This window comes from Phytophthora cinnamomi (assembly GCF_018691715.1).
Source record: "Phytophthora cinnamomi strain GKB4 chromosome Unknown Contig39, whole genome shotgun sequence".
Classification (NCBI taxonomy): Eukaryota; Oomycota; class Peronosporomycetes; order Peronosporales; family Peronosporaceae; genus Phytophthora; species Phytophthora cinnamomi.
Window position 1 is genome coordinate 676,051 of NW_027150972.1, and position 13,102 is coordinate 689,152.

A 13,102-nucleotide genomic window follows, 5' to 3' on the forward strand; every position below is an offset into this window, starting at 1 on the left:
GCAGCAAGTCCGATCAATGTCCCACGAGAAATCGCAGATCTTGGCCGTTAGGGTCCCCACCAACAAGCGCCCATGTGTCGCCTCGATCAACTGACGCCAATCTATGTCCAGGCGCTGTTCACGAATGATCCACACAGAGCATGTCTCCGTGATGGGAGGAATTTCCGTAATCCAGTAGAAAAGTACTGAATCGTGCCCCACGGAAGTAGAAATAAGCAACTACTGTCGCGTTAGGGTAAAGTTCGCTTGGCGTACTTAATGTCTATACACATATGTGGAGACGCTCTACCTTATGCAAGACACAAGTAACGGAAATTACGGAATAATACCCCGGGCACTATTTAATAGTACCCCTCACAAAATCTCGAAAGGTTACTCTGTATTACCAAAAGGTTACATCGCTACCTTAGCTTACTCGTCGATCAGTGCAGCATCATCAAGAGCGTCGTGCAGCTCGACCAGGTTAAAGTCGTCCATATCCTCGTGGTCCTCGTCAGCGGCTTCCCAGCTTGTACAGAATTGCTCACCATACACGTCGTGCTTCGCAACGTGCCAGTCCAGGTAGCTGTCTGCAAACCCAGCAGCAGAGACTGAGTTAATGACAGTGCTGCGAACGAGTGCAGGCAGCGCTAGTGAATGGCTGGGGCTGCGTTCTATAGTGAAGTGAGGTGTAACAAGATGACTGGTCATCAGAGCAGGGTAGGGTACGTGAGTTACTGTAGGGTTACTACCGGGTTACTCTGAGAGGGTACTATTCGGGTAGAGGGTATTAATCGGGAATTTCCGTTAGTAAGTGTTAGTCGGCGTGCCAAAGCTTGCAGTAGACACGAGATTTTACATTACGTACAGCGGCGCCTTCACACCCGATACAGCGGAAGCTCCAACAGTTATTCTTGTAGCTGCAGCAGCACCAAAAACTAGTGAAGACTTATTAGTCACGAAAGCACGAGACCCTAAACAGAAGCTCCGTAAAGTATGATTTTGGTTCGAACACGACCACCCCGCTACGTGGCTCACCGCCCTCGCAGTAACTTTGGCCGAAGTGATACTTTGCTCGGCTAGAGGATACTTATCCTCCCGAGCGGAGCCGGGGAAATCACGATCTTGCAAAATGGTAGTATCGTTGAACACGGCCTTAAGTGCGCATAATGGCAGCATGCGCTCTTAGCTGGTAACTACTCCAGTTTGGACACCTAATCTTGTCGGGCACGATTCAGTACTTTTTTCTACTGGATTATGGAAATTCCTCCCGTGATGGTCTTACCTCGAGTGCATCGCGAGCGCGCGAATCACATGCGCATCTCGTTGGGAGGCAGCGTGGTGTGACGGGCCTCCGTCACACAGTCACTGTCGTCATTTGCGACTAATATCACCACGAGCTAATTCACTGGTCTGGACCAACTGATGTCGAGACCAGCATCAACAGAGTTCAATGTACCTTACCTCCTCGTACAATATGTGTAAACTGAGGACGGGATGCAGTTACACCGTTACAGGTTCATCGCTGCAAACTGCGTTGGACCAGGTGACACTCCTCTTCAAGTAACTCCTCAAGTTTTTTCTCCCAACGTCGATGGCTGCAGCGTGCACAGCCCTTCGATCTGGAGCTGCAGCACCGCCGTAATATCGTTGCCTTATCCCGTATTCCGCTCGCGTTTCGGTCGGGACCGCGACCGAGAGTAGCTCATTCGACACCCACGGGTACAGATCACTTGCGTGCAGCTTTTTGCAGCTGCAGCAACATGTATAAACCAAGGTTAGCGGTCATGAACGGTGTTGACATCTTACAGTGGTGGTGGTGCATTAGCAGGCATACCTGCCGGACAAAGTTTCGGTGTCGCACTTTACAATAAGTGCTTTGATGCAGTTACTGCGAATATCGACGTAATTATTCGTTGAGTGGTGTGTAAATAAGGAATAATGTTACAATATTGATTGCGATTGTTAGGGGTTCTCACGGTTGGAAAGTAAGTAAGTAAAAAGTTTTTAATTGTTCAATGAAATCAAACCTTCCAACCCTGCGAACACTTTCCTCCAAAACAGGGAAAGTTAGACAAGAAGCCCACACCCTTGGTTTGATTGGCTGTTCAGAGAAGTAGTTAAGTTTGTTTTTCGTGGGTGAAATTCGTGTGGCGGCATTGCCATCGATTGCCGTGTTAAGTGTCACGGCGATGACCCCGTCTCCCGAGCGCAAGACGCCCACTGCCAAGAGCACAACCCACACACACACACACGGAACAATTCCTGCAGCCCAACGCAGCGAGCAGCTGCTGGCCGACGCCGCCAACGGCAGGCACCGGATGGGTCACAGGCGCTGCAATTGAGCGGCAACGCAATGGGCTGAAGCTGGTGCCTTACGAGCGAGTGCACCTGGAACTGCCTCGCGAGAATGGCCACCAGATGGCTGCCGTTGCAGCGGACGCGGCATACCTGTTGTGTCGATATGGGGAATAAACGCTGTTTTCTTTACGGATCCACAATCCAGGTATCTGACAGCTAGCTAATCCGTTCGCCAAATGCGGGGTTTTATTTGCATCGCTTGAGCTTCTTCCTAGCAGTGCTCAATAACCTCACCTTGATAAGGGTAGCGAGTGCTACTAATTGTTTCGTGCAGCATAGCTTCTTCGTCGTCGCCTCCAGTTCCCTCTATCTCGTTGACCACCATCGCGGCTTCAAGTCACGCCAGTGCGCTTGCGCGCTCGCTAGTAGCGAGTCGCTACGAGTCATGATCGCAATGGGAAAACTTTCTTCCAGAAATAGCGGTACTCACGGATGGGGCTCGAAGGTTACTTTCCAACCGTGAGAACCCTATTGCAAAAAACGACAACTCGATGTTGCGCATTTTCTTACAAAGCGCAGGCTGAATCGTGGCCCGAATAATTATCCGCGCCTGAATTGCAACTTGCATTGCATCATGCACGTTTGGTCAGCCATGAAACTCGGTAGTATATCTAGCCGATTCAGAGCAAGCATGAAGAATTCTGAAGTGACTGACGTACTAATACATCGGATCGAGCCCATTCCCAAACCAACTTAAATACCCTCTCTTCCAGCACTACAATACACCATGATAAATGTACAGGTCGTCGACCCGTGAATTAATTAACGGGGGCGTATCCTAGCCGACTAAACTGTTCGATATCAACATGTAATCTGGGAGGAGGCTGTGCGAGCTTGGTGCTAGGCTGGGGCTCCAGGCTACTCAAACACTAGTTCTGGAACAGTCTAAAACACACACACACAGCCCGTTGTGTAGGGCACCTGCCTACTCGTCACATCCACGTTGGTTACGACCAAATTTTCCGCAGCGTTCGCATTTGTGTGCTTTCTTCTTCGCCTTGTCGGTAGTTGCTTCGCCTGCACTAGGAATCCCCTCCTTGTCCGCGGTCACCACCTCCACCATGTTTCTCCTCCATGTCGAACTTTACGACGACTCTATCGTCCACTGCGGCGACTCCACCTTCACCAACACGCGCACCTACTCGACGGGTCCCTGGTGCTCCTCGTGCAGCAGGCGCGTGGTCCTCTTTTCTTTTAGAGAGTGAGTGCTGCACCCAACTCGTGCACATGGGACATGACCCCAGTTTTCCCTAACTCTTGGAAACCGTATCCGTCCTGCGGGTATACGTCGTATAGCGTATAGTGGTACTCCCCCCACTCATTTTTAAAGCGGGGGAAATCACCAGCAACCAGAAAACCATGGCGCCGCGCGTCAAAGCGGTGGTGCGACGACCGCGCCACGGGTGGGCGACTGACAGGGAAGTAGTTGTGGACAGCGACGAGGAGTGGGTTGACTCGTCGGCGGAGTCGTCGGATACCGGCAGCTCCACGTCCAAGCAGCGTCGTTCGGATGATTTCGACCTTCTCCAGACAATGTAGAGCGACAAACAGCCAGTTGTGATGGCGCCGTCCCCCGAGATGACCGAGTTTGTTTCCTGGGGAGCGTTGGACGAGTATCCAAAAGGATATTCAGCCGAGACGTACCAGGTAACGTTTGCTGTTCTGAATAGGACAACTGCAGTGGTTTCGCATAATCAAACTTGTTATTCATTCAACTGCTTCATGCAGAGCTTCCATGTTCGCACAAACAACAAGGTCGAGACGAGAAAAAAGAAGATTCAAGATTCCGGGTCCACGAAGCCGCTTGTGCCTGAGGAGTGGGTTCACTACTCGAAGACATTCGTCTGCACCCACGCAGGAAGGTATAAGCCGCGAGGCCAAGGAAAGAGAAAGCGACAAGAGTCGCGAGCTCTTGATTGTGGCATGCAGGTATGTATGGTGCTCACTTGGGCTCGTTTGGGTTCACATGGGTTCGAATGGTGTACAATTGGGTGCTGGGTGGTCGTTCATGGGCTCATGTGGGATTTGTATCGTTTCGTACAGACACCGCGCCCACTTCCGACACAAGGGTACACGGATAATCTTCCAGAGCGAAATGAAATGTTGCAGGTAATTTGATTTAAGGAATCTATACCTGCAAGGTTGAGAGTCGAAGAATTACATCGCCTACCTCTACGTCGTCTTCGTAGCTGCACCCATCAGTGTCAACTGGGGTGTCCTTGGGGCCCAAGTAGCAAATGCCTGGGTGGCGAAAGCAGTTCTTGATCGTCTTCTTCCCCGTTATTTCACGCCAGACTTCTTCGTTCCACCACATAGCTTGGAGCTGATCGATTGCGTACGGATCGTGCTTGATGGCGTCGGGGTCGCGCAGCTTGTTGTAGACCCAGTGGAGTTGCTTTTCTTGTACGCAGCCTTGAACGACGCTATTATACCCGCGTCCATGGGCTGGAGAAAGGCAGTTGTGTTGGGCGGGAGCAGTCGGAGAAGTTCAGGTCCCACGCGTCACAAAGGTGGGCTTGCAACTCCCGAGCTTTCATGGTTACCAGCTCCCGAGACAGACAGATATTGCGCCGCCCCGTATCCATAACCCAGGCTGCAAGCTGCTTTTCTAGTTGGGGAGAGGAGACTTGCGTAGGTTTGCGCTGGGCGTCGTCGCCGTACGTAGCGCTCATGATCGACTCCGCGTTCTTCATGATGTCGCTGATCGTGTTCCGAGCAGGCTTGGCGCGCAGCTTGAACTTCTTCCTCACCCAGGCTGCCAGCTCGGACTGCGTCATGGCCGGGCATGCCTCAGCCATCCGTATAACGGCTCTCTTGTGGCCAATTTTGAGCCACCGGCCCATTGGTGCTTCGCTTGCGAGGCTTGTTCCAAAGTGAGTGCCAGCAGCAGCAAGCACTGGGTGAAGAGGCCCTCGGGGCCTATCATTTTCCCGCGCAAAATGGTCTCTATAATTTAATTTTTGTTTCTGTATGAATACAGCACGGGTTATTTCCGTACCCCCGTGTCGGAAGTGACCGCGCAGACTGTAGATCAATGCATGCGTGCAAGTGGTCGATTCGGCGGCAGCTGTTCCCACGTTCGTGCTGCGAATTACTGGGGCACGTTTGGAGCATAACCATCCGCTCTCTAGACATACGTTTGACCATTATCCGCACAACCGGACTTCTTTCGAGCCTGAGCTGGCGAGGATTGTCAGCGAGCTTGTTAAAGCCGGAGCCAAGAAGAAACGCATCCTACGATTCATCCACGAGAATTCCAGCTGCAACCCAACGAGCCAGGACGTACACAATTTGGTGCGCAGGCTGAAGAAGCAGACCTATACAGCTCAAACATCCGCAAAAAGATTGAAGCAATGGATGGCCGAGTTCACGCAAGAGCCAGGGAATGGTGGACGCGTCTTCGTCGACACCGTCCATGATAAGGTGCGAATGCTATTGCAACCTCTGCTTGGTTATCCTTCGTTTAACTTGATATTATATTGTAGACTATTGCTACCTGTATCACGTTACAGACGAAGCACATGCGGGAGCTCTTCGCCCGCTTCTCAGAGGTCGTGATGATTGACGCCACGCACGGCACCAACTTGTCGAAGTACAAGGTTTTCTCGATCATGGCTCACGACGCATTCGGCAAGGGTCAGTTCGTACAGCATGCAGTCATTCAGAACGAGCGCAATCCCACGCTTTTGACAGCCCTAGAGCAGTTCAAGCGCTACAATCCGGCGTGGAGTCGCATCAAATGCATTTTGATCGACAAGGATTTCGGCGAGATCAGCGTGCTGACAAAAACTTTCCCGGACGCGACGTTGCTGTTGTGTCAGTTTCACGTGTTGAAATATCTGCGAGAGCAGATAGCGTCAAAGGACTATGGGTTCAACGCATGGCAGAAGCAGCAACTAAACGGATTAATCAACTTGCTGGTGTACGCAAAGACAGAACGGCAGTACTTGCGACTGCGCGAGTACATGCGCCGTATTATCGATGTCGGGACTGGTAGAGTGTCAGCTGTGTCGGCTTGGTCTGGAGGTATTGAGTTGGGCACCAGTCGGGCGGAGTTGGGCATCGTTGGTGACCAGTTGGGCACCCGTCAGACGGAATTGGGCACAGTTGGTGGAGCGCGTGATGAGTGCAAGCACCCGTTTGAGGCGTCCTTCGTGAAAAACTGGGATAATTGTCGTCATATGTGGTGCGCGTTTGAAAGGCAGAATGCTTGCACCCTGGGCAACAACACAAATAACCGTCTCGAATCTTCGTGGAAGCAGCTGAAAGAGCTTGTGGACTCCTTCATGCAAGTGGATGAGTGCATTGTGTCGATAATGGTCTACCAAGCCCAGGCGGAGAGGAAGTTTCTGGACGCGGTCTACAAACTATCTGTCGTGCATCATCCAAAGTACCATCACGAGATGAATTTTCTCTCGAAGTTGGTGAGCGAGCACGCGTATGAGCTTGTGTACGAGCAGTACAGCTTTGCGATCACCACGGCAAAGTATAATTTTCACGAGGCGGCCCCTGGAGTATACTTGATCCAGTGCAATACAGACGATGAAGACTCATTGGATGAGCCGCGCAGCGAGTACTCTGTCGCGAAATCGAATTGGTCTTGCTCGTGTTTGTTCATGGCTTCGCGTTTGTTGCCATGTGTTCTCTTCGGAAGGCACTCGACTTTGAGAACATTATTCCTACTCAGCTTCTGGATTCTCGCTGGCTACTCTCGTCGCTTCGGGTGGAATCCGAATTGCCCCAGCTGTCCGATGTGTCCGTGTTCGCCAACAAGCTCAAACCCCCCATCGCCCACGAGATAACCAAACTACCCCTCACCAAACCCCTGACGCGACCAGAAGAGGTGGTCCGAATCTTTCCCAAGCAATTAATTAACAAGTGCACATCCAAGGTCACGGCCTACCAAGCAAAAAAAAGGAACTTTGGAAATGCAGTTGGCACTTGAGATCGTTGGGGTTGGAGTGTTCGCGAACTCTACAATAGCGCTCATGCGAAAGTGGCACACAGCAGTAAAATTCGTCAAGAAGATCAAAAGAGCGCTGACCTGGATTGATCGGTTAGACTTCACGCGTCACGGAAACTCTAGTTTTTACGTCGAGGAGGACCCCACTATACCTACGCTGCTAGAAGGTGTGTCAATTCTGTCGAGCGAGTATGTAGACATGGTGGACCTGGCTGCGAAGAAAACGCTTAGCGTCCAAGTCATGCAGATGATCCTACACAAACGATTTGGTGCGGATCCTAGTGTTCGAGTGATCGATCCGTCTAACCTGGGGATTTCAAATGGAGCTGTAACGACAGGCAGTGTGCATTTTAAACGGGCGTTGGCCGGAACTACGAAGAAGATGAAAGTGCTGTTTCCAATCAACTGCAACAACAACCACTGGTGCGCTGTGCTGATGAATTTGGAGAAAGGCAGAGTGTACGTCTACGACTCGATGGCGTCCTCCTACGCTACCACTATCCGTGCTGTGGCACAGCAGATGATCACTATGCTACCAGACGGTGTCAGACCCAGTGCTCGCTTGGTGACCCACGATCCTGGCCTTGGCGTCCACAGCGACAGCTACAACTGCGGTGTGTACGTCCTGCTGGCCTTCGAGATGTTCTGCGGGTCAGAGCCGCTCGGCCACCTCGACAAGAAGACTCTGCAATGCATGCACTACCGCTACTTGCGTATGTGCATGAATGAAGAAAGAAGTAGCAGTAGCTAAGGGCTGTTAGCACGAAATAAGTAGGAGTAGCTGCAGCTAAGTCACTGAAATCGTTGCATTGAACTATGTATGTAGAGTTATATGTTTGATGTGGGCTTTAGAAATCGAAGGAGAAAATCTGCCCAGCAAAACATTTCTCCTGCCTCGGACTCTGGCTGCCACCACTTATCAATGCCATGCCGCTCCGGCTCTTTTAAACCTTCCGGATATACGCGTATAGTGCTGTAGTGGGCACAGAATGGGTGCCAAACGGTCACAACTGGGTTGGGATGGGTGCTGCTTGGGTGTCGTAACTCCATCCTGTCCCGTCCCATGTGCACGAGTTGGGTGCAGCAATGAGTGCCTTTCTTTTTCGGCGGCCGTTTTGTTGGTGCCTGTGCTCAGTACCGTGACTGAGCTGTTACTACTCTGATTGCCATAAATTTGTTGGAGTGCCCGATTCTGTCATTTGGCGCACAATTTGGAACTTTTTTTACGGAATACCTAGTGCCTGAATCTGCCATTTCCCTGTCGATCGAGGCTCCCTAGATGACCTATTATATGTACATGTACCGTGCCACATCCCTTTTGAGTCAGGCGCTCTGCTAAACCGACTGTTTTTTAATCATGTGGTGTTGCCGAATGGGCGGATAGACTGACAAAATCTGCATCCCTATTGAAAGTATGCATCGTAGCATTATATGTGTTTTTACGGGTATTTGCGCTAGCATGTACAATTTAGAAAAACTGTTTATGAAACAATGTATTTAGTCAGGTTATACATTTTTTCGTTCCAATAACGGACAAACCAAATGCAGACCATTCATCCACTCTTTACATTCCATTCCTGAGCTTAGGAAAGCAAAATTATCGCAGACCCCCATGGTACCGCCGAGTATCGTACGAATGTTACTCGGACAGCTCAACGTTGTACAGTGTAACTGCATTGAACCGTCTCACAGTACTACATGTAGGAAAGCAGTCCTTCAGCCGTGGTCTACTGAACACGTTCTAGCATACCATTCAATTACGAGCTATTCTTGATTCCTGTTGAGCGAGCCTCCCAAGTTTACAGATTCGTAATCCCTACCAGTTTACCACACGTGATCCGTTGTTTGTGCTTTGCAGTGCCGCATTGTCGAAATGGGGTAGAGATCATGCCACACAACGCCACAAAGCCCTTTCGGAACCAAATCACAGACAACGCGTGTCCTTGCTATGATGGGGTCACCAGCCCGAGCACTAACAACTGGCGGCAACCTGTGGCGGACCTCTCGGCTCTTGTGCCGTTGTCTGTAGACGTGGTGGGACACAATCGTTTTGGCGGTCACACTGGAAGTTCGTGACCAAAGGAGAAATAGGCGATGAAATTCACGCTGCCCAGAGAGGCCCTTCCGGGTGTGACGTTGACCAAGGAACAACACGTTGCGTTCATCGAGGAAGCGGAGACGGTTGTGCGCGAGACACTCGCAGCGAATGAGGAGTTCCTGGCGGGTGGCGCTACTTTTCGCGACCCTAAGTGGAAGTTAGTTCGCACGAAAGAAGGGCTGAACGTGTACTGCGAGAGGCGGTCGTCTCGGTCCTCCAAGGAGTCGGCCAAAGTTCAGCGACCGTCACCGCACCACAGCCAGAATTCGTCTTGGTCGTTCAAGCGTCGAGGCAGCGATACACCGTGGCCAAGTTCTGGTGACGGCGAGGCCTCGCTCTCCGGGGACACTATCCAAGAGAGGATGAAGCGCCCGGGCGTGTCCATGCTGATCCTCTTCGGAACGATTGACGGCAATCTGGGCGACTGCATGCTGGGCACATTCGTACCCACAAACCAAGCCTGGATATGGCGCAGCTCGCACATCAAGGACCATTTCGACGACGCTCGCATCCTGGCCAATATCAGAGGACCGACTAAAAAGGATCCGTTCCGGTTCCTCAATATCAAGTGGTTCGCCAAGGAGATTCCGGCCGTGCTGTCTGGTATCGTACAGCAGCGAGATTACATTCTACTGGAGGCTAGCGGACTCACCCAAGACTCTCGGGGCGATACAATCGGCTACTATATCTTGCACTCGGTCGAGCTGCCGGGTTTCCCGGAGTTTACAGACCAGGGAATTATCCGTGGGCAGTTGAGCTTGTGCTTCATCGATCGCCAATGCGGCTCCGGCAAAGTCGAGTTGTACTGTCGATCGTTTAGCGATCCAGCCGGTGACATGATCGATCGAGTGAACACTTCCATTTTTGCCGACTCGATCCTCTCTGCTGCGGGGGTGATCGACTACGCGTATATCAAGAAGCTCACATGGCTAATGAAACAGAAGGGCGTTTTGGAGCAGAATGCGGCTAGACGCGACGAGGACCACCGGCCTACTCGCTGTGAGGGGTGCGAGAAGAACTTCACCAAATTTGCTCTTGCTGGTGTGGGCCCCGGCGCCCCGTGCCACCTGTGCCAGCGCGTGATGTGCGGGAAGTGTAGTGTGGTCAAGAAGATGACTGTGGACGTGACCGAAACGGGTTCGGTGAAGCGGTGCGCTCTTCGCTTTTGCCTGAATTGTCTGCTCAAGGCGAAGGAGCACTCCGTGTGGGAAGTCGCGCTGAGTGCAGTCGAAACTTCGTCGGAGTGTTCTTCAATCTCCGATTCGGGGCGGTTGCCTTTCGTATAGGCCACATTGTGCGGCTGGACTAACTTAGCAACGAAGCGATATCGCTCGTTGTTCGGTATTAATCGCTCAATTGCTGCGATTGCGATGAAGGCATAGCCTCATATTACTAGTAGGGTAGAGAGCAATGCTTGCAGTTCTAGCATGAACCATTGCACAGCACTAAAGACATTTTACGTTTGAGGTTATTTTTTCTGTTTCTATTGACCGCCAATTACATTGGCGATGCCAACTACGCTTCGAAGTACAAATACTAGTAGTAGTAGTATACTGCGAGATGGAAATGGTTTTTCAGTCGGGGTGTCATGTTTGACGCTTGAGCCTAGCTCCGTTGAGAGGATGAAATGATCGATTCAAGTTGTAACAATGGCCTAGTGAGGTAGGACAGGCACTTCCGCTGCATTTTGCTTGCAATAATGACCAAAACGCACGAAAAAATACTATGTATATTTTTCGTGGGTTTTGTATAAAGTATACTGTATGCTGATTGCCATGGGAAGCGCCTTGAGACAATATACACCGTCACTTGATTTTATTATGGTCCTCAACTAAATAAAAAGATACATGTACATTGCATTATTCTCAAGGTGTCGGAGTGAAGCACGTCCACACACAAAGTTGACGGCATCAAGTGGTAGTGTAATAGATCACGCACATGGCGCATTTAACATGATCAAAAGTCGGATTCAAACCCTGAGCATTCCCATGAGAAACCATGCACCAACTGTCGCGTTACCCTAACGCTGCGAGTCAGGACTTCTACTAAACCATTTGCTTCCTAGAGCAAGTGGTTTCGCCGAAGTCTCGAGTGGCTATGTAAGCGGACGCCATGTGCACTGCTGCGAACCTGCACTAGTTTCCTTCACGGGGTTCACGGATCCAGTAGCGTCAAGATAGAATACGTGCTTTGAAGTGTGCTGGATAGATAGAAGTCACGGTTGGCTCTCAAGCAAGTTGGCGCTGATAGAAAACATTTTCTATTTGACGCCCAAGCGACAACTGCGTCCCGAACAAGTCGCAGGCAATGAAGTTCACTCTACCCGAAGATACATTCCCGGATGTGAGTTTGTCTAAAGAGAAGCGCGCTGCGCTGATCGAGGAAGCAGAGACCGTCGTACGTCAAACGATCGCCGCGAATGAAGAGTTCCTGGCTGGCGGAGCTACATTCCGTGATCCGAGATGGAAGCTCGTGCGCGCGAAGGAAGGCTTAAGTGTGTATCGCCAACGACGATCGGCGACTCGAACTACCAGGTCGTCGACTAAAGTTCCGAGGCCATCAACACCCCAAAGCCAGAGTTCGTCTTTGTCCTTCAAGCGTCGTGGCCGCGCGGCGAGTGACATGCACTGGGCAATGGCAGCTGATGATGAGGTTTCTCGCTCTGCGATCACTGGGAACAGTATTCAAGACCAGATGAGGGATCCGAACGTGTCCCTCATGGTTCTACATGGCACAGTTGAAGGCAATCTGGCCGACTGCATGTACGGAACATTCGCGCCTACAAACCAAGCCTGGATGTGGCGGAGCTCCCATCTGAACGATCGCCTCGACGATGCGCGCATTCTTTCGACCATCCGAGGACCGACGCGGAAAGACCCGTTCCGGTTTCTTGGCATTAAGTGGTTCGCGAAGGAGATCCCTGCAGTTCTGGCTGGCATCGTCCAGCAGCGAGACTACATTATGTTGGAATCTACTGGGCTAACGCGCGATTCGAGAGGCGATACGGTCGGCTACTACCTTCTGCACTCGATCTCGCTGCTTGCCGTCCCAGAACTCGCTGACTTTGGCATTGTCCGTGGGCAGTTGAGCTTGTGCTTCATCGACCGACAAGTCGGCCCTGGCAAAGTTGAGCTTTACTGCCGCGGCTTTAGTGATCCCGGCGGCGAGATGATTGACCGCGTGAATGTTGCACTCACTGCGGATTCTCTGATCTCAGCTGCAGGGGTGATCGAGTACGCGTACATCAAGAAGCTCACGTGGCTCATGAAGCACAAGAGCGCCTTGAAACGATCCGATTCCGCACACGAGGATGGCTTTCCCAGACCTACTCGGTGTGAGAGTTGCGACAAGAGCTTCACGAAGTTTACGCTTACTGGGGTGGGGTCGGGCGCCCCGTGTCATATTTGCCGGTGCGTGGTGTGCGGGAAGTGCAGTGTGGTCAAAAAGGTGACCGTGGACGTGTCCAGCACTGGTTCGGTAAAGCAGTGCGCTCTCCGGTTTTGTTTGGAGTGTCTACTCGAAGCGAAGGAGAAGTCTGTGTGGGAATTGGCGTTGAGTGGAGTCGAAAACGCATCGAATTGCTCGTCAACCTCCAGTTCGGAATGAGTAACGACACTGATTCGCAGTATATAGCAAGATCCGTGGCATTAGGGCACCCAATACATTAGCTAGAAACAAAAACCGCGATCGAGCGGCATCGA

The 13,102-nt window shown here is 51.4% G+C and overlaps 4 protein-coding genes across 4 annotated transcripts; 3 read left to right on the forward strand and 1 right to left on the reverse strand.

Moving 5' to 3' along the window:
- Positions 1-411: 411 nt before the first annotated feature.
- On the reverse strand, positions 412-5,183 carry IUM83_10628 (Eukaryotic peptide chain release factor GTP-binding subunit; the record flags this gene model as incomplete). Its single annotated transcript, XM_067935141.1, has 2 exons — positions 412-569; positions 4,901-5,183. The coding sequence occupies 2 exons, from the start codon at positions 5,181-5,183 to the stop codon at positions 412-414; spliced, it is 441 nt and encodes a 146-aa protein (XP_067791505.1).
- A 2,145-nt stretch (positions 5,184-7,328) lies between these two features.
- On the forward strand, positions 7,329-8,054 carry IUM83_10629 (uncharacterized protein; the record flags this gene model as incomplete). Its single annotated transcript, XM_067935142.1, has 1 exon — positions 7,329-8,054. The coding sequence occupies one exon, from the start codon at positions 7,329-7,331 to the stop codon at positions 8,052-8,054; it is 726 nt and encodes a 241-aa protein (XP_067791504.1).
- Positions 8,055-9,397: 1,343 nt separating this feature from the next.
- On the forward strand, positions 9,398-10,687 carry IUM83_10630 (tRNA (guanine(26)-N(2))-dimethyltransferase; the record flags this gene model as incomplete). The annotated part of the gene is made up of 1 exon (XM_067935143.1): positions 9,398-10,687. One exon carries the CDS (start codon positions 9,398-9,400, stop codon positions 10,685-10,687), a length of 1,290 nt encoding a protein of 429 aa, XP_067791556.1.
- A 1,021-nt stretch (positions 10,688-11,708) lies between these two features.
- On the forward strand, positions 11,709-13,007 carry IUM83_10631 (tRNA (guanine(26)-N(2))-dimethyltransferase; the record flags this gene model as incomplete). Its single annotated transcript, XM_067935144.1, has 1 exon — positions 11,709-13,007. One exon carries the CDS (start codon positions 11,709-11,711, stop codon positions 13,005-13,007), a length of 1,299 nt encoding a protein of 432 aa, XP_067791466.1.
- Between the last annotated feature and the right edge of the window lie 95 nt (positions 13,008-13,102).